A 26,643-nucleotide genomic window follows, 5' to 3' on the forward strand; every position below is an offset into this window, starting at 1 on the left:
GAAGAGTGAAATGATGGTTGCTTCATCTGTCAAACTTAGACTGCGGGGAGGTGGGGTTTTGTGATACGACGGCTCGTTACTGCCGTGCTATGACCGGGTGACTCTCGCCTGCATATTGCCTTCTAATTTGGTCGATGGCATTTGGGTCCGTGCTGCATAGCCCACATGTCGGTGAACAAAAGTATAACGTCATTCAGTAGAGGGAGACGTTTCAATGACCTAGGAGGAGCCAGAAGCAGTAGTGTATCCACTGTACTAGTAGTAATTGTTTTTCTGGGTAGCTGTAGAGTGTCTCCACTATACTAGTAGTAATTGTTTCTCTGGGCCCAAGACAAAACAGCCCATCCACCCTAGTAAATAGTAAAATCAATTCAAAAGCCCATATATTTACTGAATGAGAGGCGCTACCCACACCCAGCACACCCCCCCCCTAAAAAACCTGGGTGCTCTTCTTCCTCCTCACTCCCACCCGCCTCACGTCAGTTCGCTCCACTCATACCCCCAAATTCCTCACCTCACTCCTACAAAAAAAAACAGCTCCCCTTCTTCCTCACTACTACAGAAAACCCCCAGCTTCCCTTCTTCTTCACTCGCACTACAACTAGGCTCGTCATTCGTTACTCTGCTCAAATCCCTGAGCGTGACGTGACGACCTCGAGGAAAATGGAGTTGGCTGACCCCAGCGCCAAGAAGATGAGGCTCCCGCCAACGGCGACGCCTGTTGTAGATCCCACACCCGGCAGCGTGGGGAGAAGCGGCGACCCCACCCCCACCGGATCCCAGGAATCTGTAGGATCTCGGGTTGACCGCATCAGCGATCTCCCGGACGCTGTCCTTGGGGAGATCATCTCGCTTCTCCCCACCAAGGATTGGTACCGCACCCAAGTCCTCTCAATTCGGTGGCGCCCTCTATGGCACGTCGTGCCCCTTAATGTCGACTGTCGTCAGCTATCTCTCTTCAATGATTTTGAAATCCCCAGAGCCATCATCTCCTCCCACCAGGGCTCTGTTCAAATCCTCTGCATCCCATCATGCTACCTGAGCAAGCATACCATGCCCTGCATGGTGGACGCCTGACTGACATCCCTTGAATTCATAGAACTACAGCTGCTTGAGTTCTACTATTCCCCTAGAAATCACCTACCACATACCAAATGCCATGTACTTGTGCCCTTAGCACCAATGTCCATCTTGTGGTTTTCCTCCTCTCTCTCCACACCGCCACCTTTGCGTTGTGCTACCTACCAGACAATCCGGTACTAAACCTCCAACTCCCATTTCTCAAGAAACTTTCACTTGTGCGGGTTCGTATATCGGAGGCCTCATTGCACAACATCATCCACTCCAGTTGCCCTGCCCTGGAGTGCTTGGTGCTTGTTTTCACAGTTAGAATCGGTTGTCTCCAAGTAAAGTCACCTAACCTTGTAAGAATTGGAATTTCTTTTGACGGAAGGCAGTTCATCATCCAAGATGCCCCTTCACTTCAAAGGTTGATCCTTGATTCTAGTTATTCACCGTTGCAAATAACCGTCCTCTCTGCGCCTAAACTGGAGAAATTGGGTGTAATACATGATCTCTGTGCTCATTTCAATATGGTGTTTGGCTCCACGGTTCTTCGGGTACTTTATATTATCATCTACACTTGTAACCATAAGCTGCATTTTAAATTTCTGCGCATAAGTTATATATCATCTTGGAGTACACATTTTGTACTAATATTATGTTCTATGCTCAATGAAGAGTTTCTCCATGGATGGCCTATCAATGGTGCTAGATTCTGTCAAGATCTTATATATCCAAATGAATAGTTTTGATCTGAACAAGATTATTGGCTTGCTGCAATGCTTTCCATATGTGGAGAAGTTGTATATAAAGGTGATAATTTCACACACATTGGAAGCCCGCATATAGTGTACTAGAATTAACCGTTCAGCTGTTGATCTTTCGACACTCTTTTTTTAGACCTTAACTGTTTTCAATCTTCATGTCTATTTAGGCAACAGGACGGGGTAAGAAAGTTATAACCAATCAGTGGATTCGTAAGAACCGGGATTTTCTCACTTCTCATGAGATTCGATTGAAGACAATAATGCTAGAACGATATGTAGACAACCGTGCAAACACTAGATTTGTCACATTCTTCTTGCTGAATGCGAGGTTACTATTGTCCATCAGGCTTAAGTTTATCAACAGCATGGTTTTGACGGATGGGTATGTCAAAGAGCAAAAAAAGGAATTTCGGGTGGGCAAAAGAGCTTCTGAACGTGTTGGGCTTCTATTTACAACATATTATGGTCATAATCCAGTAAATTTTACGACCCAGGATGTTCATTCTATGGACATGGCCGATCCATTTGACTGCGACTACCGAAAATAGTGCTGGAGTTAGATGTTGTTACCCTTTTCAACCTGGGTTTTGTGTAAACCCGATGAACAATTAACCCTTGTTCTTTTGTACAGTTTGTAAGCTGGAGTTAAATGTTCTTGCCCTTTTCAACTCGGCTGTGACTGTCATATTTTCTATGAAACAAGGCAAATGGCTTGCCATTCGTTTAATTTAGAGTGAAATATTGTAACAAATCCCAACCAAGGGAAATAACATCACTCTCGCCGGCTGCTTGAGCTCACTGTGCATTATAGAAGCCAAGTGATTAGCCCCCACCAGCACCCACAAACTTATTTTGAACTAGCACATCAAATGGGCTGTAAATTTTCATAGGAAAAGCTGAATGACCGTGATAGATTTGGATTCTGACATTTGGGACCTGCGAGGAAATAGCCTATCCAAAGTGGTGTCGACTTACTAGCCAGACAACAAACGATTCTGCCTACCAGCCGTTGGATTGACATCCAACATCTGTCGTGTATCTTCTATCTCTTGTCTTCTTCTTCCTCCAGCCGCCCAAACCAAACCACCCCATCGGCTCCACCTGCTCCCGCCTCCCATGGCTGGCTGCGCCTCCGCCGCCCTACCATACCCTCCAACATTGGCCAGTCCCTCCCTCTATTTCCCACACGTCCTGTTATTCTCCGGTGACGTCAGCCCCAACACGCACCCGCACCCAAACCAGTCAACCCTCAAACTCCCCTTCGCCTGCGACTGGACCGGCGCATCTTCCATGGCTCCTGTTCATTCCGTCCGAGGCCTCACCATCGTCCTCTGCCTTGGTTTGCTCACAGTGCGCGGCCCTCTTACATTGTCAACGTCGTCAACAAGCAAGAGGAACAAGGAGATGACTGTACGTGGAGAGGATGACAATAGGGACCCACCAGCGTCATGGCACTACGCAAGCAAGTGCCTCGTTATTACAAGCCCAAAAAATGGTTCCTCCTAATGGTTGGACATCTGGGGCTCACGCCATTATCAACGTAGTCAATAAACGAGAGAATTACACTACGAGCGGCTGACACCAGGGACCCAACAGGTCACGCAGTTTTTTTTGAGGAACAAGCAGTTGTTATTTATACTAGTTTTAGCGACGGATCAGGGTAACAACAGGGTTGTGCGGGGGCTGTGGCCCGTCTAGCCAGGGTTTATTTATGTTTACCACATCATGAGCCTAGTTGTGTTTTTTTCTTGCTGAAAATGGCTAGCCCAGTTCTATTTTTTAAAAGAAATACCCAAACGAGGCCTACTTGCTTTATCAGCCCTGCTGGGCTGCAAATCTTTCAAGACGAGGAGAGTTTTATTCGGTTTGCCCAGAAATGGGTTGTACATTTTTAAAACACATCAAACCGGGAATTAGTTTCAATTTTTTTCATTACAAGATTTCAAATTCCATTGATTTTTATGCATGGACAATTATTTGGATTTTATACTTATATAAATTATTATTTCAAAATAGTTTGAATGTGAATCGATATTTCGGGATTAAAAATAGTTGACCACACCGAAATATGCAAAATTTCATATAATTTTTAACCGTGGCCACAATATGGGGTGTAATGCTAACAAAAAGAAGATGGGCTCCAAAAAAATTCTTAAGAATTAGCAAATGGGTTGTACATTATTAGAAATAATGGCATATGGGTAGTATGCTATTTTTCACAGATTTGAGGCTGACTTGTGCGCCTACTACAGGTTGACGTGTATGCTTTCCTAAAAAAAGGTTGGCGCATACGCAACACCGTGTCAACTTAGTCAATACACGAGAGCAGTGACTGTTGGATGTCCATCCAAAGGTCGTCGTGCTTCTTCAATCTCTGCTCTTCCTGCTCCAGCCACTCAAACAAGTGCCGGCGGGACTGCCTGCTCCCTCCTTGCACGACCGGCTATGCTGCCGCGCAGGCCTTACCGCCCCACCATACTCCCATCGCTGGTCTAGCCATCCCTCTACTCACCCACACCTGCTTTTATTCTCCGGGGATGGCAGACGAACTAGTAAACCCTCGTACTCCCCTCCGTGTGGGAAACAACTGCCGAGTCTTCCCTGGCTTCATGTCGCTCCCTTCCTAGGCCTCGCCGTCGTCCACCGCCCTGGTGCTCCTGGCGCGGCCTGGTCAACATGGTCAATGAACGACATCCATCGGAAGTGGACTGTACATGGAGAGGCTAACAGCTGGGTCCACGGCCGCACGCAAGGAAATGCCTCCTTATTATGCGCAAAATAATGATTCCTCCACCTGATAGCTAGGACCCATCAGAAGGGCCTCTGTATTTCACGACAAAAACGTTCCCCCTGCTGACAGGTCGGACCCACCAGCTATATCTTCGCATGCAAGGAAGTGCCTCCTTATTACGCACAAAAAATGAATACCCCTGCTAGCTGGGACCCACCATAGTGGGAGGCTAACTTGTGGGCCTACTAAGTTGACGGGGACGGAGGGCTTTGTCAACTTAGTGAATATGAACGATTCTATCTCCAGTGACCGTACGATGTCCATCCAACGGCCGTAGTACATCTTCAACCTCTGGTCTTCTTGCTCCAGTCGCCCAAACCAGCGCCGGTCGTGCCGCGTGCTCCTGCCTCCCGTGGCCGGCTGTGATGCCGCGGAGGCCTCACCGCTCCTACTACTCCCACCGCTGGCCAGGCCATCCCTCTACTCACTCACACACCCTGTTATTCTGCAGCAATGACAACCTCACACCGCAGCCGAACTAGTGAACCCTCGTACTCCTCTTTGCGTGGGCATCCACTGCAGCGTCTTCCCGGGCTCCGTGTCGTCCCCTTCCTAGGCCTCGCCGTCGTCCACTTCCCTGGTGCTCTCGGCGCGGCGTGGTCAACATGGTTAAGGAACGACTTCCATTGGAAGAGTATTATACATGGAGAGGCTGACAACTGGGTCCATGGCAGCCGCAAGTAATTGGCTCCTTACTACGCACAAAATAATTATTCCTCCACCTGACAGTAGGGACCCACCTGATGGGCCACTGTATTTCACAAAAAAAATGTTTCCCCCCTAAATGTTGGGACCCACCAGCTACATCTTCGCATGCAAGGAACTGCGTCCATATTACGAAAAAAACGATTCGCCCCCCTGACTGCTGGGACCCACCAGCTACATCTTCGCACGCAAGGAAGTGCCTGACAGTCGGGAGCCACCTGGTTGAAGCATATGTAGCATTGTCATTCTGGTCGTGAACGTGTACGTACATACTGGTCGTGGTAGAGGCGCACATGTGTCGATGTAGAGGCGCACACGTGTTGATGTAGAGGCGTGCACGTGTCGTAGTAGAGGCATGCACATAGCATGTACACGTACATATAGCGGCCAGGGTGCAAGAAAGAAAATACGGCCACATACATACATATGGGCGGGGTCTCGAACGCCTACTCGCGCATACGTACGACCAGGGCGCGTGTACATGGTTGGGTCGGAACGGAGAAACTGCGTCGTTGTCATGTTCATGGAGAGCGAACCGGCTGGGTCAGAACGGAATGCATCGTCGTGTTCATCGGGACGGCTTGGATGGAACAACCGATGGAAACGAGGCCTGGCGTACCGCAGAATGGAGGAAACGACCTTGTGTTCGATCGACCACGGTCGAAATGGGATCTTGTTCATCGGGAGGGGTCTGGCGTACCACAAAACATAGGAAACAGACTTCTGTTGGACCTCCTACGGTAGAAACGGGGTCCTGTTGATCGGAAGGGGTGTGGCGTACCACAAAACGGAGGAAATGAACTTGTGTTGGAGCGCTACGGTCGAAACGGGGGTCCTGTTCATTGGGAGGAGTGTGGCGTAGCGCAAAATGGGACTCCACGGGATACCGTTCATCTCCACCATCGACCTCCTCCAGCCTCCACGGGCTATTGTTCATCCACGGTCGACCTCCTCCAGCCTCCACTGCGACTGTTCATCCACGGGCTCCTGTTCATCCAGCCTTCACCGTGCGCTCCTCCACCGGCTACTATTCAACCAGCCCTCTCCACGGGGTCCTGTTCAACCACCCCTCCACGGGCTACCGTTCATCCAACCCTCCACGGGCGACTGTTCAACCAGCCCTCCACCGGCTACTATTCAACCTTCCCTCCATGGGGTCCTATTCATCCAGCCTTTCACGGGGTCCTGTTCATCCACGCCCAACCGGCTCGATCGATCGGGGTCCTGTTCATCCAGCGGCAACACCACGGGGTCCTGTTCATCCAACCCCCACCGGGAACTGTTCATCCAACCCCCCCCCCCTCCCCCCAACAATGCTCACTATTCATCCAAAGGCAGCATCGATCGGCTTCAGTTAGCGGCAATAGCAAAGGAATCGCTCGATCGCTCGGGTTCAGTAATGCGTAGCCTGCAGTGCAATCGCTCGGGTTCAGTTAGGCAACGCCTCGCTCGGGTTCAGTTAGAGCCCAGCGCCTCGCACCCACGCACGTACGGTATGAGAGAAACATGCATCGCGCAGTCCCCGACCACCCACCGTAACCGGGAACTCCCCAATATTTTCCTCGCCCTTGCTTCTACCACGGCTTTTTCCGTCATGGACGGCCCAAAGAATGTCATGCAGCTGCGTCTCCGGCCCGCCCAGGACAAAAAGCCAATTTTCTATCATGATTTTTTGTCATAGAAGTAGGAGCCCGCCACATCTATGATGATACCGGGTTTTGTCACAATTATCATCATAGAAGTGTCATAAGTATGACAGAAAAAAATTCCGTTCGGCCCAAAATGTCACGGATGTGTCTTTTTTTGTAGTGATAGCAGCAACGACTCTTGTGGCTTGGGCGCGACCAGTATTGGCGTAGAGGAGAGGTATCTCTTCAAGGCTTGCAGTGCTGCCTCTGCCTCCGGGGTCCATTTCATTGGACCCGCCTTTTTCAAAATCTTGAAAAAGGGGAGGGCACGCTCAGCAGATTTAGAGATGAACCTAGTCAGGGCAGCAACGCAGCCGGCAAGCCTTCGAACATCTTTGAACCGTCTTGGCACCTCAATCTGCTCAATTGCTTGGATCTTGTCTGGATTTGCTTCGACCCCATGTTGAGACACAAAGAACCCAAGAAGCTTGCCGAATGGAACACCGAACATGCACTTCTCTGGGTTGAGCTTGAGGTTGATCCTGCGCAAGTTTGCAAAAGTTTCTTCCAGGTCCTGCATGAGCATGGCCCTGTCCTTGGTTTTGACTACTATATCATCCATGTAAGCTTCCATATTTCTATGGAGCTGGGGCTCAAAACCAATTTGGACTGCTCGGGCGAACGTTGAACCAGCGTTTTCAACCTGAAAGGCATCCATACAAAATAGTGCGTACCACATGGGGTGATGAACGTGGTCTTCTCTTCATCTTCCTTCGTCATGAAGATCTGATGATACCCTGAGTAAGAATCAAGGAACGACAGCAGGTTGCACCCAGTAGTGGAGTCCACTATCTGGTCGATACATGGCAATGGGAAAGGATCCTTTGGACAGGCTTTATTGATATCAGTATACTCGATACATAGCCTCCACTTCCCATTTGCCTTGCGTACTACGACCGGATTAGCCAACCACGTTGGGTGGAGAACTCCCCTGACCAAATCTGCTGCCTCCAACTTCCTGATCTCCTCAACGATAAACTCTTGTCGCTCCAAAGCTTGCTTTCTGACCTTATGCTTGACGGGCCGTGCATGGGGGCAGATAGCAAGATAGTGCTCAATCACCTCCCTGGGAACGCCGGGGATGTCGGATGCTTGCCATGCAAACACGTCGACATTCGCCCGCAGGAAGGTGACGAGCGCGCTTTCCTATTTGCTGTCAAGGGTGGAGCTTATGACGAAAGCTCCGCCCGTACCATCCTCCTTGATGGACACCTTCTTGGTTTCCGACGGGGCCACTTTGGACTTTTTTCTCTTGCCGGTAGAGCCCTCTGGTACGTCCCCAGCGGAAACACAGCACTCCGAGGAGGCGTGTTTGTTAGAGAGGGTACAGGAGTCTTGTCGGCGGTCGAGGCCTTACTGGTCCACTTCTCGGTGGCAGGAGCAGGTGCCTTGGCGGCAGATGCTGCAACCGCCTCTCGATAGAGCTGATCGACGCAGACGAGCGCATCCTTCCTATCGCGGCTGACGAGGATGACGCTCATCGGGCCATGCATCTTCAACTTGTTGTATGCGTAGTGCGACGCCGCCATGAACTTGGCCAGCGCAGGGCGGCCAAGGATCCCGTTGTATGGCAACGTGATCTCAGCGACATCGAAAACGATCCTCTCCGTCCTATAGTTGAGGTCGCCACCAAATAACTGGTAGCGTGACCTTTCCCTTGGGCTGACTCCTCCCTGGATTGATCCCTTGGAGCATGCCCGTCTCCTCGAGATCTTCATCAGGGAACTGCAACCTCTTGACCACGTTGGGCGAGATCAGGTTAAGGCCGGCCCCACCATCAACTAACATCTTCGTCACCTTGAGGTTGTGTATTGTTGGGATACCAACAACAACAAGAACCCGACCGCAGTGGTGCGATCAGGGTGATCCTCGGCATCGAAAACGATAGGCGTGTGGGACCACCTCAATGGCTTATGGGCGTCAACCATTGGTTCTGTTGCATTAATCTCACGCGCCCACTGTTTCAGTTGCGGTGGGAAGAATGCGGCGAAGCACCTCCGTCGACACAAATGACTTCTTTCGCCTTCTGGAACTCATGCTCGGTGGATTCATCATGATCAGCATCCTCCTCTTTCTCGTCATGGCCTCGGGCGGGCCTCTCTTGTTGCTTTTCCTTGTTGTCGCGTCCTCCTTGGCCGCCGTGCTTCTTGCCGGACCCTTCAGCGCCTCCTTAGCCCTTCTCTATCTTGACTCTCATACGCGGCCCTTTGCTTCTCCATCAGCAGCTCCACTTGGCAGCAGCTTTGGAGATCGTGGCCCTTGGTGCGGTGAATCTTGTAGTACTACTTGTCGGAGCCCTCTGGCTTGCCGGCAGCCGCCAAGGCCCGGTAGGCGTTGCACCCGGCAACCTCCTTGCCGGGGTCGTCGACCTTGGCCTTCTTGGCGGTGTCGGGGTTGCCGGATTCCTCGACGGCAAGCACAGTCTTGCCCTTGCACTTCCTGTTACGCCGCCGACCTTTCCTTGCTGGGCGACAACGTCTTTGTCTTCAGAATTGCTTCCCACATTGGCGTCTTCACCGGGGTACTTCCTTCCTTCCTCCGCTCGGGCACATCTGTCAGCCAGAACGTACAGCTCGGCAACATTTGCAACCTTGTTCACGGCCAACTCTTCACACATCTTTCAATTGCGCATGTTATGGTGGAACGCGCTGATGACAGCGGCGAGATGAACATCGGGGATGTTGTACTACACATGGCTAAACCTCTGTATGTACTTGCGCAAGGATTCGCCGTCTCTCTGAGGGCTCACGTGCAAGTCAGTTGCCTGCCTAGGAGCTACATGGCCGCCCGTGAAGGCACCAACAAACACATGGCACAGGTCGGACCAAGAAGCAATGGAATCTATCGGCAGATGCATCAACCATGACCTGACGTTGGGCTTAAGTGCCAACGGGAGCGAGTATCTTATCGTCTCGTGCCCCGGCAGCCTGCATCGCGATAGTATAAACGCTCAGGAACTCAGATGGGTGAGTCTTGTCATCGTACTTCTCTGGGACCTCTGATTTGAACGTGCGGGTGTTGGGCCACTGGAACTGCCGCAGCTCATGGGTGAATGCTGGACAAGTGATTGCATATGGCAAGTCGCTAGCATCCCCCGGCGCAGGCCTGTACTCAACGGGTCCAGCACGCCTATCAGACTGGTGATGTGCTTCCCGTCACTGCTCTATAGTAGTCCAAGCGTCCTCCTAGAGGCGCTCTTGAATAACTTGACGTTGGTCACAACGCGTCCGTGGGGCTGATGACATCATGGACACATTGTCCCGGGCGTCACCCTGATGGGCCGACTATGGCGGAGGGGAGTGCATCGTGGTTGCGGCGCCCTCGACCCTTCCACTGCCTGCACGCGTCGGCTCGTCATTTCAGCGTCGTGAGGGGCTTGCTCCCCGGTGGCCATCCCCGTTGGCATGGCCAATAAGGCTTTGGATAGCAGCCCTCCACTCTTCTTGCTTCTCCAAAGCAGGAGGAAAGTTGAGGAGCATCTTCGCTCGTGACACCGCTTCTGCTCGCATGGGTGGCAGTGATAGGCGCGAGGAATGGGAGGAACTCGGACTTATAACGATGTTAGAAGGAGTCCCATCACGATTCCGCGGCCGTGCGCTCTTTTCACCTACATCATGGCGTGCATGTCAGCCCTGTGTGTCTTGAGAGTGATGCTGAGGGCTCTTGCCGTGGCGACGCCCGGGGTCCTCAACATCGCGGTGTGGTTTGTCGTGCACGAGCTGAGAGGACCGCGGCACGCGCGTTGGCGAGGTCAATCTTCTGCCCTAGGAGGTCCCCGCATCACCCGCGGGTGGCACAGCTCCATCTCTGGGCACGGCGGCACGCTGACCTCCGTCACCGCTACGGAGGATGCCGGCGGCCTGGCTTCTTGTATTCGGATGGTGTGGACGATCTCGATATACTCCACCACTGGCGCCCGCCTCGTCGCCCGCTCGTGCGGGTGCGGGCGGAGCGGCCTCGGACGGGCCGATCACCGCGGTCGTCTTCTTTCGGAGCCATGGCGATGAAGGAGCTACTGTACTAACTACAGACCAGATTCTCACAACTAACGCCCCCTACCTGGCATGCCAAAGATGTCGAGGAAACCGATCACCTATGGGGTCACAAGGATCCCTTCTACGTTTGGCGGGGGGTTAGTTGCACGAAGAGCAGGTCGAGCGTTAGCACATGGGGGATTTTTATCCAGGTTCGGGCCGCAGAGATGCATAATACCCTAGTCCTGATTGTCTAGTTATATGTGTGTTCTAGGGCTTTTGAACTAGCTACCATGTGTGCTTTTTCCAAAAGTCTGAATCCTCTCTTTGTGCGCCTTGGGCCTCCTTTTATACACAAAGGGGTTGCCACAGTGGCACGCAGGAGATGGCAAGCTACAGTGGTGCGAGCTTATCACTCGATCAACGTAGGACAAGCGCATTTAATGTGTTGCCTACGTGTCCTCTCACTTTATTGGGGACGACAACAGAGGCCATCTCGTCCTTCGCCGCTCCTCGTCGCCTCGCCACGCGTTCAGGCCGATGAGGCATGCAGCGCCACGCTAGCCAACCAGCTGCTGTGTTGGCGAAATGGTAGGCTTCCACGAAGATCTGCATGCCGCCACGCAGGCGCCTGCTTAGCTGGCATGCCTATCGCCGCACTAGAGTGGTGGTGAAGTGGCGAAACCTTGTCGGGCGCAGGTCTAGCCGTGGCCCAGCGATTGTCCCCGGCAAGGCTTGCCGGGGGCCTTGGAGTCGTCCCCGGCAAGGGTCTTGCCGGGGGTCTTCATCTTCTGATCCCACGTGGATTCGTGGGTTGCCAATCTTCGTGAGGGGCCGCATGCTACTAGGCATGTGCTCTCCAAATCTTGGTCTTAACGTTGTCGATGGTGTCAAAGCTCTCAACCCCAAGGGTGGTGGCCCTGCTGGTCTCTCCGCAAGCTGCCCCGGCAAGGAGCTTGCCGGGGGCCTCGCAGGTCGCCTCGGCAAGACTTGTTGCTAGGCGTGGCCCTGCTCGCCTCCTGCTGCTTGTTACCTTGAGCGTCTATTTTGATATTCTTTGTACCTGTCCTGCCTCTTGCCGTCCTCCTCTACTTTGCCAAACCCTGCTGTAGGCGTGACTGTGACCGTCCATGCACAAGTAAGGGGTACAGAAGTACCCACACTTTTGTACACCGACGGCGACCAAAGGTAATGGGCCCAAATTCATAGTCACATCAAGGAGTTTCATCTCTGGGCCAAGAGAAGCCAAATTCAAATCCAGTACGGGTTGGGCTACAAGTCCAGGCCACCCAGAAAACTAGCTACACTTGAATTACTGGAGAGATTTAAAGAGGGAGTGAGCCCACTATTATCTTCTAATTCATGTTGCGGAACTTTTTATTGATTTACGTATCTAGTGGTCGGTCAAGGAGTTCCAAAAATTTCTCCTGCTAAATTTCCATATGAACTAGCTGTTGCCGAGGTGGCACAGACCAATGTCCCTAGTCAGGATCTTCCTCTATATTCATCTGGCCATGTGCATCTTGAGGTTCAGCAACCGGTGCAATACATGGATCATTCTAGGGAAAAGGACCAATAATATGATTTTCCTGGTTTGGGTGAAAATGTTCCTGATTAGGCAATGGATGGGAATTCTCATTTGGAGGATTGAGCCCTAATCTGGCGACCCTCCTCCACCAAGGAGTTTTTGCTGCAAAATTATAACAAGAACATATCAGGAACCACCCCCCCCCCCCCCTTCAAGAGCCATATGATTTGGACTACAACATGCTTATAGAAATATCTTTTAAGTCATCCACTCTTACTTTGATGATGATACGAGCTTTTGCGACTCCCCCCTTATCCCAAACTAACATCTTTACAAAGCTTCTAATAGCATTAACAATATAAAATTTCCAAGATCATCATGAAACTCTACAAGTATGATCCAAGCTTCTATATTGAGATGAAACTTTCTCCAATTTAGCCCCTAATCAAGTTTTCAAAAACAATAACAACAACATCATAATTATGTGGACTATTACTAACACACTCATATGTGTCAAAAATCGATTCGAGCCTGAAAAATGCTTGCCCATGGGGACAAGAGTTGACCCCCTTAAACCCTAATCTCTCCACATATCTTAAGAATTCAGTAATGATCACTCTGATATTGATGAAATATACCTCACCTTGGGCATAGGAACAAATGTTGAAATGGCAAGGTCTTCATTTGCAGGATGAATGTGCAAAAAGATTACCCTAACTCGAGGAAGCCGAACTTCAACCTCAATCACTTGATGCCCCATCGACAGGAAGGACGTCAGATTGAAGGGGAATGATGCAGCCTGCGTATAATGGTCTTCAAAAGTGTTTGGAGCAAATGAGGAATTGGTCGAGGAAGTTGAAGATGCCACCTTTCTATGTTCTTTAACTAGCTGCCCCGCTGACATCATCCCAAGAACCGTCAACATTGATGATGATCCAGGGGAGATCACAACCTTCTGTTACCAATGAGACTGATTAGGTTGATGACTTGAGATTTGAGTTGCAGTGATTCCCACATGTGATTTGGGATTAGCGGAAGGATTAGGAAGTCTAGGCCTGGAGCGGCAAGAGCAGGTCACATGTTCCAACACTTGGAGTCCCTACATCAAATCTTGTTAGTGCACGTAGGACGGAAGTGGCAAACACCCGACGGAGAACACAAAATGTTTGTCAATCGCGAGGCCTTGGGCCCGACCCATAAGAAGTTCTAGCCTGCTGCTTAGAATTTTGAAATTCCTCAGATCCCGCTCATGAATGATCCCTGAAGGTCTCTTCTGTTACACTTTTTTCCTGACAATTCAAGGCGCTGGAAAACAAAATTATGGTGCTTGCTTGGAAGAGGATTCTTCAGACGAACTTGATAAATAAAAAATGAGGAGATCTAGTAACATTGGCAAAAGATTTACCTTGAATTTTTGAACGCGTGACCATGGTCCATTTATCTTCTTGTTCTTTGTAATATAAGCCAAACTCCTTGCAAGAATTCATGCCTACTTTGCCCCTAAGCTAGAATTGCAGATTGATCTTTTCATTAGCAATATGACCGCCATTATAAATAGGAAAACCCACCTCTCTAGATGAAATGATGAATTTGAATGACCAATATTGAACTTGAGAAAGTTTGAACCTGGCTCCATTTCCGCCAAAGCAAGATTGAAGAATAAGTCCAACTAATTCAGGATTCAAATGGATCCTTGACCTCGAGAATTTAGCCACCAAGAGAAATTCATGAAGACTATGACCATCAAGAAGATTGTCTGGAACTCTAAAGTTCTTCCAAATCATCGCTTCGAAATCTAGCCTTGGTCGAATTGGAGATCGGAAAACACCATGCGGTGATGGGAAGGTGGCCGACGTCTTCAGAAGGAAGAATGGTGATATGGTGGCTGCCATGGCCAGAGTGGCCAACATCGGTTTGGGGGTGGGGCTGGGGAGGGCGAGGTGGCCACCAGCGGCGGGGAGCCAACGACGCTAGGTTGGTGGAGGAGGGGGGGTGATCTTTTGCATGTATTTTAGTTCAGTGAGAGCCAAGCTTGAAAATAAATCTATCTTTCTTCGGTGCAACATAGTCGTAGGCGCCAATCCAGTAAGTCACACACCATTAGAAGGTGTTCTGACATGCACTCTTTGACATGATGTGTCAGTGAGCATAACTTCCAATGACAAAATATCACTTCGAAATCAAGTTTCAGAGAAAACCGATGAAAACCATGTGAAAATAGTATTTTAAAGTTTTGAAAAAATCTATAAAAAAAATCTTAAGGGTGATGTTTTATTAGCATGTGAGATTCCCAAGTTCAAAAACATTACCATTTATAAATAAAATCAGCATTGAATAGTGTCAAAAAGTAAACGCCACTTATCATTGCTGAATTTGTTTTTTTTTCATAGCTCGTAAATAGTAATGTGTTTGAACTTGGAATTTCGCATGACAACGGAGGCATCAAGCTCTTAGCATCTCTTATTTGTTTTTTCAGATTTTTGAAAACTTTCAAACATGGTTTCCGTGAAGTTTTCTTTGAAACTTGGTTTCCATGTAATATTCTCTCACTTATAATAAGGTGGGGGAGAATATCTAGTGCTCCCAACAATAAGGCGTTGCCATGTTCACATGTCTAAAAGTGCAATTTCAAATATTTCAAAAAAATCTGAATTTTTTTTGTGAATGTTCCCAAGACATCTGTCCATGATCTTTGAAATATTTACATCCAAACTCAAAATACACAATGCTATATATATATAAAAGACAGCAGCAAAAATTACACTATTCACATCAAGATTTTTCCTTTTTGTTTTTCAATGTGCATTTGGATTTTGGATCTAAAATTTCTAGGGGTTATTTTCCCTAATAAGGCGGTATCTACTTTCACCAAGACGATTTTCTGCATATGTTTCGAGTATACTCACCAATAGTCATTACACGAACACGCCCCATCCCTGAAGTGATGGAACCGGTTCCTGTCCCTCACCACGATCTCCCGCTCAAAGACGCGAGATATCAACTTGGTCGCCTCATGGCAGTCTCGGCAGACCCGCAGGTTCTTCGTGACGCGCATCGTATCACCCGGCCTCGTGCGTAGCAGCCCGAACGCGATGGCCAGCTTCTCGCTGTGATACAGCAGCGACGCCTCCTTCGCTTCCTCCGCGACGTCGTGCAACACGTCGCTGGTGTCTGGTGCGTAGCCCTCCAGCCCGATCTTCCTCATCATGTCCTTCGCCATGCCAAATATCTCCTTCTCCTCGGGATGGCGCAGGGTCCCGCACTGGAACTCACAGACCTCGCTGTCGATTTCGATCACGGACCGCCCAGCCTCCTTGCTCACATTGCGCTCGTCCATCAGCTGCCGGACCTTGGCCACGTCTCCCCATCGGCCAGCGCTGGCAAGGAGGTTGGCCAGCAGCACATACCGCCCGCTGTTCTGGGGATCCAGCTCGATGACGCGCCATCCAATCGCCTCGCCTAGGTCGAGGTCCCTGTGGATCTTGCATGCTCCGAAGAGTGCTCCGAGGACACCAATGTCAGGCTCCATTGGCATGTCGTCGATCACCTTCTTGGCTTCGTCCAGCAGCCCTGCCCTCCCGAACAGGTCGACCATACAGCCGTAATGCTCCATCTTGGGCTCAATGCCGTATCTCTGCACGATGTAGTCGAAGTAGTGGCGACCGCCGCTGACATTGCCGGTGTGGGCGCAGGCAGTGAGGAGGTTCACCAGCGTGACATCATCGGGCGCCACATCTTCCCTCTCCATCTGATGGAACAGCTCAATGGCGTCCTTGCACCTCCCGTGCACAGCCAACCCACCGATCATACAGTTCCACGACGTGAGCCCCTTCGTCGGCAGCCCCTGGAATACGCGCCATGCCTCCTCGACAGACCCACACTTGCAGTACATGTCGACCACCGCCGTGGCTAGCTTCTCATCCATCTGTATCCCGCTCTGCTCCACCCACCGGTGCACCTCCCTCCCACGGGCCAGCGCGCCAGCACCCGTGCACGCCACCACCGCGCTCGCCGCGACAAACCCATTCCCCTCCAGCCCCGTCGCTCGCATTTGGTCGAACACCTCCAGCGCGTCCAAGAACCGGCCAGCCTTGACATACCCGGAGATCATCGCGTTCCAGGAAATAAGATTTCTCTCGGGCATTCCGTCGAACAGCTCCCGCGCGTCGTCCACGAGGCCCAGCCTGCACAGCCCGCCCACCATGGTGGTCCACGACACGACGTCGAGGACTGCCGACGAGCCGCCGCCGCCGAAGAGGCGGAAGGCGAGGTCCGCGCGCGCGTTGGCGAGGTAGGCGGCGAGGAGCGCGTTGAAGGAGTGCGCGTGGGAGTGGAAGTTGAGCTTGAGGAGGAGCGCGTGGAGCTGGGCGGCGAGCGGGAGCGGCGCGGCGGGGAGGATGCGGGGCAGGGTGAAGTGGTCGGGGTGCAGGGGCAGGGAGAGCATGAGGGAGAGGAACGCCGCGGCGTGGCGCGGCGGGAGGGAGGCGAAGAGCGGGTTGAAGAGCGCCGGGTGCGGGTCCGGGTGGTGCGCGAGGAGGCGCGCGGCGTAGGGGAGGCGGGCCGGGTCGCGCGCGAGGAAGGCGAGGAGGCGGCGCGCGTGGGCGGGGTGCGAGGCGAGGCCGAGGCGGACGAGCTGCGAGTGGTGCTGCTTCAGCTCGGAGATGGTGGTAATGGGGATGGGGGTCACGCTGGGGGCGGACATTGCCGGAGCTCGGATGAAGAGGGGCGACCCGATGGCCGGGGAGAGCAGCTCCCCGCCTCTGGTGGATAAGACACGAGCAATGCTTTCCCACGCACTACAGGTTTTACAAAAAAGAAAAAGAAAAAAAAAGATAGGCACTGCACTACTGCATCCGTTCAGGTTTTTTTTTCCGACAAAAGAGAGTCAATTACACTGGTGGTGCTTGAACTTGACGCAAACGATCACTTTGATGTTAGAATTTGTGGTACATTGAATTGGTGCAAAAACTTGGTTTGGACATGCAAATACGGTGCAAACCACGTTTGATACGAAATGATTTTGACTTGGCAATGCCAGCATGGCATGGGGCCCGCTGTCAGTGACAGGAAGGCTGGGAGGAGGGCGCGTGGCCTGTTCTTTTTGTTTTTGCAGAAAACCCTTTGAATTGGAATTTTTTTTATGTCTATGAATTGTGAAAATTAACGAAAAATGGTGGATCGGTGTCTCGAAGCCTCGACCATGCCTTGCACACAGTAGGACGTAGCCAATCCACCTTCTAGTATTTATGGATAACTACTTTTAACTAGTAAAATGTCCGTGCGTTGCCACGGGCCTTTGAAAAAAAGATGATACTCATTGGTACTATCGCTTGGGCCACATCTTAGGAGGGGCAATGGGCTTGGAGGGGGGCGGGGGAGGCTTGGCCAGATTTTATTGATTATCTAAATAATTTACTGAGAAATAGTATGAAGAAATCCCATAGGCTGGGGGCGACGACCTAGGTTGGTCTCCACTAAGCTCTGCCACTGCTACTCACTGAGCTAAATAACTGAGAACAATGTCGACTAAGCTAGCACACATTTTTTTGACAATCATCTAACACACGTCGTACTATCAAACACAATAATCTTAGAGCACCTATGGCTGGTCCCCTCAAATCCTACTCAAACATCTGCAGACACGCCCGATCGGTCGCCGCACAGGAGAGAGAAGAAAAAGGTGACCCAACCAGACCCCTCATATCATGCTTACAAGTCGGGTTGCTCACAAACACTCATATTGACACCAAATAAGGGGAGGATATGACGGCTCGTAGACGCACTCGGTCAATCCACCACCTAGGACACGACCCACCCTAGACCACCATTTCTTCTATTCTTTCTATATCTTCATCTCCACCTATCACATGCAAGTCACCAGATATATGAGAAAAATGAGAAGTATGGTTGCATGCACGAACAAATAGGGGCTCAAAACAGACACTGACCGGCCGCGACTGTTGACATTTAGGGGGGCAAATTTGCTAAATCCAACTATAGATGCTCTTATTGACAACTCAAATAAAAAAATAGTTGAAATGGGTTATGTTTTATTCATTCATTTCGGCATGATCCAAGTTCAAAACATCACGAATACAATCCGACAGGTACCAAGCCCAAGTTTTACATAACTTATTCGCACACCCCTCATTTGCTAGCCAATGAGAAGCTCCATTAGTCAAGTATCTCACCCGTGCCACCCTGAACTCCTCCCTTCATCGCATGCAATCCTTTACCTCCTCAACAATAGGCCATAGATTGATCTATCAATTTCTGAGCTTCTTGACTTAGTCGCCACTGGTTTTTTAGTCTGTCTCCAAGTTAAGCTTTGCCATGTCCAAGCAAAGAGCGGCGGCGGCACAACGGGTTGCAATGCATGTAAATAAATCAAACAAATGATTATGTCTGTCTTCAAGGTTGATGTTGGTCTTCCAATGGAGCACCAGGCACACTATCTTCCACTCCCCTCTCCCCTCTCGTGGGTCATGATGCATGGCACCATGCGGCCGTTCAAGTCAATGTAATCTATGTCCATCCCTTTCATAGAGACGCCCCACAACATAGATATAAATCACTACCAAGTATAGAATGTACTTTTCATCAGATAACCTACAACGGCGATATAGTTTTCAGGAAATAAACATCGTACTGGAAAAATTATACTACTAAAAAGTTAAATGCACAAGATTCACATTATGCTTGGAAAGAGCCTTTCAATCATCTTTATGGAGCAGAAGATTTGTCGATCCCTGGATGTTTGCCTTAATGGAGCAGAAGATTTGTGCTCACCTGAAGGCCGCTGGAGGGGATGAATGGGAATGACAGCTTCCAGAACTGGAGCGCGGCAGGTCCAAAACTCAAGGGGCCAACACGGGCGATGCAGCTGTTGTTGACGCCTCGCCCCCCAGTTGTGCTCACGGTCTCCGGTGCCAGCCCCAAGATTGACATCTTGCCCTCGTTGCAGTCACTGTCACTTGTACGATGCCCCGTCCTTGGCTGCTGTAGAATTTAATAAAATACATATAATTTGAATCAGTAGATACAAAGAAATCCAGATGGAACTGCCCGTATAAGATCTTACCTATAGTAAGGGTTATCAACTTTTCATGCATAACATGATAAAAACAAATACTCCCTCCATTCCTTGATATAAGGTGTATAGATTTTTGAAAAAAAATCCAAAATATAAGGTGTATTGCGTTGCAACACTCGTTTGGATAATTTTATTTAGGATTTGATTACATTTCCTTATATCATGCAAGCTCCTCTATTTTCTCATGTCAATTAGTCAGGTGTAAACTTGCCCAAAACTTGTGAAATTTTGCTTTCACGTGCGTTCTTTAATTTTCGTGCCAAAAACTATACACCCTACATTTAGGAACGGAGGGAGTATGATGTAATCATGCATAAGTATAGAAAAGCCCACATTTTCATTCCTTCACATTCACATTTACATTTGCTATGCTAGTCCAACGAATCAGACGTATCAACATAATAAAAGATAGCAACAAAAGTAGAATGCATATCCCATATTAAAATTCTAGGAACAGTTGGTTAAAGTATCTCCTTAAGAGTGAAAAGTAATGATATTTTGTGTAGCGACGATAGGAACCATTTAAGTAAATATATTTTTATCCCGCTGAAAGGATTGTGTTAAGAATTGTAAAGAGTATTAAGAGAAATTAGAGACCTTGTAGTGTACGTTGAAGAGCACCAAGTCGAGTTATGGCAAATATAATCAAATGATGACGTGAACATAAAAATGGCACATGATTTCTACAACTGATCTAATGAGCTAAAATATATATTTGAGAGATCTTTTTTTGGATCAGTGATTTTTCTGAAGACATAAATGGAAGCTTTGTACAATATATTAGAACATTTAAATAATAACAATATCATGGTCAAAGGAATAACAACCAACCATTCATGAGCTACAGGCTCTAGAAAACTTGCTGCCAACTTAAGCACAAGATTTTCTTCTGGATGCTCGTACACAACAGGCTAAACAACAGAGCCATGCTTCATAGAAAGAATTTTTTCTTGCCTGGCTATACTTGTGTGCTTTGTGGTCTGCAGGTCTTAGAAACCAGAGATCATTTGTTCTTCAATTGCCCTTCTTCCAGAATCTGTTGGACATACTTAGCAGCCAATTAGGCTCCCACCTACCAAGGCATTCAACAGGAGATAAATAACCTAAAGGAGATGCTGGATCTCCCCTTCTCCCTAGAGATTATCATCCTTGCTGCTTGGGCAATCTGGATCACAAGAAATGAATTCATATTCAATAAAATAACACCCAGCCTTTATAGATGCCGAAAGACTTTCAAAGAAGAACTGAAATGGCTAGTCCACAGAGCAACCAGAGAAGAATATGCAAACTTGGAACAATGGGCACATGACTTCAAATAAAGGCACCTTGAGCATGCCACTCTGGAATTGCTAGAGTAGGAGATACAACGGATGATCTGCACGATCCTCACTAAGAAACTACCTGCCTACATGGCTGGAGCACTCTTCTCAGGCGTATCTTTTGTGTATGATGTACTTTTTGTAGATATTTTTTTCTTTTTCTTTCCTTTTCTTTTGGGTCATTTTCTCAGGACTTTGATCCTGATGTTGTATAGTTTCTTTTCTTTTTTAATCTGTACAGAACCTTTGTATATTTTTTAAAAAATTAATAAAAATACGCAGCAGAGTCCTGTTGTTTCCCTCAAATAAAAATATCGACAGAGGAAAGCGACTGTCATGAGCTGCAGTCTTCCTCATATCTCCACCCAAATAGATATTTCTAACATAATTTAACCAATTTCTTTTATTTATATGTTTTCTCGGGATGGATTGTGCAAAAAAAAATACTACAACATGATGCACCGGCCATCCCTTTAAACCCAACCATCATCTCCGTCACGGAGTCACCCAAGACCTCCTGTACCCTACACTCGAATCCATTAATCCCCTACCTCTTCTCCGCTAGCGACGACCCACCTCTGCTACCGGTTCTTCTTCTTCCTCTCGTCGCTACTTTTTTCCGTCCACAATCCGCCCAACTCTCCCTGTTGTCTAACCACCTGCCACCGCCACCCTATAGCCGACGAGTGTTGTCGAACACTTCCCCATGCTTGAGTCACCACCTCCGCCGACGTTGACGCCGGTCATCCCTCTAAATCCCTCGACCATCTCCAGTGACCGTGACATCACACACCCCACACTCAAGTCTGGTTAACCCCTCGCCTCTCCTACACAGGTGACAACCTGTTGTTGCTACTATTCTCTTCCTCCCGCCGCCTACCTTTTTCTTCGTCCACTCTAATGACCCACCCACCTATACCTGCCCAACCACTTCCCACCACCATCCACGACCAGCAAGTGTTGTCACACACTACCTCATCGGCCCCTACCCGAGTCGGCACCTCTGTCGCCGGCAAACCCTCTAAACCCTGCCATCATCTCTAGTGACTGCGACGTCCCGCACCGGTGCGCTCCTCGGAAGTACAACCTAAATGCAAATTTTTCTAGTTCAGGGAGCATTAGACAACACAATACCGAGTATTATAATAAAGGTTATGAATTCATGTCGGCAAGAAAGTGCTTGTATAATTAAAATTGGGCCAGTAATAGGCGCTAGCCCAAAGTTTTGGCCGGTCGCACCCTAGCCGTCTGATTGGCCCCTTCCGAGCCGTTGGATTCTTATCCCCTCAGTTTGTCGTCTTCCTCTTCCTTCACTTCGCTCCTCTTCTCATCCTCCTACCCGCCGTGCGCGCTCCTCCCACTCGCCGCCGCTGCCGCTGTCCCCTGCGCGGCATGCCGAACCCACCTCCCATCGCAGTAGTCCATGTGCTTGTGGGGATGAACTGGATAGATACTCACGGGAGGTGGGGATAAGGTTTGTGTGGCGAGCGATGGGCAAGCGATCACGTGGGTCCATGTGCGTGCGCGTTTGTGTGACGAGGCGACCGACCCAGTTTTGGCCAGCTCGCCGATTACAAACAGTGTCCAATAAATTATCCTCCCTTTTGCAGGCTCTTGTACAATCAGCAGCACTGTTAGTCTGCATCCTCACAACCGAAAGCAGAAACTACAAAATTAGTTATCAAGTCACCACTAAAATTGGTCCCAAAGACAAAGAGTATTATTTCCAATGAGAATTGGTGTAGTAAGTTGGCATCTTGCCACGACATACAAGCCATAGGACAGAAGCTGATTATTCAGTTTAACTAATTGGATAAGCTGATTATTCAGTTTAACTATATGCATCTACCACTAATTAATCAAAATGACAGAAGCAATATGTCTATAGCATGTCTAGAGCATGTGAAATACAACATCTTAATTGGTACACCAAATTTAGAGTTTTGATTCTGTCCATCTACTATGTTCTAGCAATAAAAAAACATAGCAAAAATCCCCATCATGGTTACAAAGGCTTAACATTGAGAAGGTCAGATAGTCTAACCTTGTTATAATCCATCCATCACATAATTACAAGCAAACTAAATCCGTTGTCCATGAATGAGACAATAAAATAAATTTCAAATGTGTCTAGGATGGTAGGACCATGCATCAGGGGACAACTTACATCCTTGAACAAACAAAAGGGGAAAGTAACCAATAATTCAAATAAATTACTTTACTACAATAGAGAACCGTATGCATACCTCCAAAATCCGTTTCCTAGCAAGCTTAACGCGAATAACATTTGCAATTTCATATTCAATAACGCAAAGAGGTTCTGGGCATTATGCAACAAAAGAACTCCCATAGATGAGAACATGATGTGTGGACATTTAATTGAAACATTAGCGGTAATGGGCGTGAGTTATTCTTCTTCAGATCATGCAACTTCTGCATAATATGAGAGGCAGATTTATCAATATAGAAGTCCATGACCTGAAACAAATTAGAGGCAGGCTACACCTAATTTTAGCTTAATTTATGGCTTTACGCTCTTACCTATACACTTAATTTAAGCAAGCAAGCATTCAGACATGCCATTTGTTTCCAGAACAACACCATAACAATTCCCAAGAATGCAGTTTCTACTATATTTCTTTTGCAAGATAATTCCTTCCAGGGTAAACCTGTGTTGCTAACATGTATTTCTGTAGAACAGTATTATCATCTAATTATTACAGCCACAACGATGGCCGGGTTACAGAGCTCAAGAGAGAAAGAGGAGAAGTAAACCAGAAGATTTACCAAGCCGGCAGCAAAGCAGATGATAAGAGACTCGGAGAAGGAGCTACAGTGACAACGGTGTGGACCAGCTTGAGCAGGGTCAAGATCATATCTCTGTATCACCATATTAAAGTGTCATCAACACATACAACATGTACTGTTTTCAGGAAGGAGAAAAAGGGAGCATAAATCATGCTTATTTTTCATACATTAACTACTAACAAGTACTCCCTCCGTCCGGAAATACTTGTCATCAAAATGGATAGAAAGAGATGTATCTAGAACTAAAATATGTCTAAATACATCTCCTTTTATCTATTTTGATGACAAGTATTTCCGGACGGAGGGAGTACAACTTTGTATCACCATATATAAGTATAGGAAATCCCAACTGCAAAAAACTTAACCCCCAACCCAACGAGGCCAACCAGGGACGATTAGCACAGATTCAGACCAGATAATAAATTTGCAGATAGCCGAATTTTGACTCCATCAGTGCAGCGCCGATTTGCATTCCTATATTATTGCGAGTGTCGCGAGGAGGGAGAAACAACTCACTTGCACGACCCCCACGGTGAAAGCCTGGCGCTGCACCAAATCCTTGGCCAGCTCCAGGAGCCGCTTGTGCGCCAGCACGTCCTCTGTCCTTCTCATGTTGACATCCATCGTGTCCTTCTTTCCTCTCCCAGTGTACGGCCAAGGTCGAAGAAGAACTCAACACCAAGGGAGAGAGGGCCGAGCAGCTGCGGGGGCGGCAACCTCCGCCTTCGCATCCTGCCTGCTCTCACCGGCAGCGGCACACCATATCAGCACCATGAAGGAGAGCCCCATGGAAGGACGCAAAAGGATGAAGGGAATCACCTCGGCTCGCCCAGTCAGGCGATGGCATCATCGTCATGGCGACCCTTCGGATGAAGCAGCTATGCAAGCGGCAGCCTCCACTCCGCCCAGAATGGCAACACCGCGAGCTTGACACCCATCATGTTGATAAGACCATGATCTGAAACAAAAATAGAAGAGCACTACTGCTGAGAAAAAGCCATCACGGACAAATCTTCAGATGCTCATAATGCATCATTGAAATTATAACCTGGAGTTAACCAAAATCATGCATAACCGAAATTATATATGCACCCCAAAATCCAATTAACCATGTGAAATCACAGAGAAGCAAACCTAAATCCTAAACAAACTATTTTTGTTCATTTTTTAATTTTAATGTGACAGAATCTACCCTGTTCACGTTTTTTTATAATCGGTATAATAGTTGCAACCATGATATCAATGAACAAAAAAAATGGAAGGTTATGGCTTACTTAACGCTTATCAATTGATGTTGTCTGCGCCCCTGCCTTCTGAACCTGATGCTTCTAAACCTGGTACAACATGCCGCTCCTCATTAGATGGTGTCCCACCATTTTCTGGACTTTGCCCAGACATTGGGGAAAAGTGTCAGCGCCTTCATCATTTAATCTGCCGGCAGAAGAGAACACAATGTGGTCCCAGCAAAAACTTGACATGCCAACATCTCCGGATCATAGAGGTGCAATTGTGTTAGAAATTCTAGGCTTCTACATAATAGGAGGGTACCCAACAAGATCGGTGGGGCGCAGATTCATCCCAGTCTACCTGCATGCACACGAAGATACATTAAGTAGTAAAGTCAGAGAAGAATATGCAATAAAAGTGCAAGCCAAGCAAAGCAAATACGTAATCAGTGGAGCCAGTTATTATAAAATAAAGAAGACAATAAGATCAACCCTTTTAGGCACTATCTCAAAATGAAGGAACGGGTGGAATAGACAACATGAAACACCTTACTTGATATGTCAGGACCAAAGGTGCAGTTATTTGAATTGACAGAGTTCAGAATTGGGCAACCATGACTGTGAAGAGCTAATGGCAGTATGGCACGTATTTTGCTTTGCTTAAGCAAGCTTGAGATTTCTCGTTTTCTGAATATAAATAACTGGCTGCTGATTGCATTGCTAACTTCAAATCAAAATTGCCATCAGCAACATTGGGTTAGGTGAATAATCAGAGTGAGTCCTGCTGGAAACGGACAAGTGATCCAAACCCATCCGACAGAGCAGTCACAGTCATCTCATCGAGATCAAAGCAACTGACAAAATTAAGAGAAGCAAAGAGATACATCTTGGATGACTTGCACAGAAGTTGCGCACATCTATAAGAACCATGTGAATCAAACAATGATGTTGAGATTGAGGCCTAAATCCACTAAACGCTGACACTTAGTACTACTGTATTATACGTACATGACACAACAAGCACAGATCTTTGGATGACAGGGCATCCGCACAAGCCAAAAATCCTAGAACTTGCCATGGCGTGATGGCCAGGGTAAGATTGATTGGCCACGGGTGGATGGCCGTGGGCACACGAGCGCATGAGAGAAAGCAGAGTTTTGAGGAGCTTATACCATAGCTAGGGCGGAGCGAAAGAAGAGGCGTTTGTCCACCGGAGACGGAGGGGAAGGCGAGCCGATGGAGAACTCCCAGTGCAGCTAGGGTTAGTTGCGGCCTGCACCGGCCGGGCCGCTGGCGCCGCTGTGGCCGTAGATCCAGGGTCATCGCGGCCGCAGGGGCTGCTAATCTGCCGTCGTCGAAGCTTGGAGGTGAATGAGACGCGCGAGCGGTCATTGACGTTGCGGTGGCGTTGGGCTCCCTCACTCCATGTCTCTCTTTCTTTGGATCATAAGGACGCCGTCGCCACCGGAGCAAGACGCCGCACCCGCCGCCAGATCGGCGCTGCATCGGATCGAGTGCCGCGGGCGATGGAGAGAAGGGTGGGGGTGGTGGAGGTGGAGGTGGCTGAGCCGGAGACAGGGGAGTGGTGGGGGGCGGCGGCGGCAGCGGGGATGGAGCGGGAGCGCATCGCGAGAAGAGGATCGAGTGCCGCATGTGAAGTCGCTCGTACGTGCGGGCGATTG

At 48.8% G+C, this 26,643-nt stretch overlaps 1 protein-coding gene across 8 annotated transcripts; it reads right to left on the bottom strand.

Moving 5' to 3' along the window:
* Positions 1-13,040: 13,040 nt before the first annotated feature.
* Positions 13,041-26,640, bottom strand: LOC123162883 (pentatricopeptide repeat-containing protein At5g06540). 8 transcript variants are annotated; one of them, XM_044580637.1, is made up of 9 exons: positions 26,134-26,640; positions 25,010-25,322; positions 24,555-24,693; positions 24,252-24,471; positions 23,469-23,807; positions 23,174-23,360; positions 20,440-20,773; positions 19,305-19,514; positions 13,041-18,375 (listed from the first exon to the last, which is right to left on the bottom strand). In XM_044580637.1, the coding sequence occupies exon 9, from the start codon at positions 17,215-17,217 to the stop codon at positions 15,418-15,420; it is 1,800 nt and encodes a 599-aa protein (XP_044436572.1). In that variant the 5' UTR covers positions 17,218-18,375; positions 19,305-19,514; positions 20,440-20,773; positions 23,174-23,360; positions 23,469-23,807; positions 24,252-24,471; positions 24,555-24,693; positions 25,010-25,322; positions 26,134-26,640; the 3' UTR covers positions 13,041-15,417. The 8 variants fall into 8 exon arrangements, 5 of the variants coding, with proteins under 5 accessions (XP_044436572.1, XP_044436569.1, XP_044436573.1 ...); XM_044580634.1 differs by lacking the exon at positions 23,174-23,360 and having other exon boundaries at positions 23,715-23,807; XM_044580638.1 differs by lacking the exon at positions 23,174-23,360 and having other exon boundaries at positions 20,440-22,566; positions 23,715-23,807.
* Positions 26,641-26,643: the final 3 nt, after the last annotated feature.

This window comes from Triticum aestivum, chromosome 7B, assembly GCF_018294505.1.
Source record: "Triticum aestivum cultivar Chinese Spring chromosome 7B, IWGSC CS RefSeq v2.1, whole genome shotgun sequence".
Taxonomy (NCBI): Eukaryota; Viridiplantae; Streptophyta; class Magnoliopsida; order Poales; family Poaceae; genus Triticum; species Triticum aestivum.

Bases quoted from the DNA above. Each gene is read 5' to 3' on its own strand.
- LOC123162883 (XM_044580634.1), bottom strand. From the start codon at position 17,217: ATGTCCGCCCCCAGCGTGACCCCCATCCCCATTACCACCATCTCCGAG.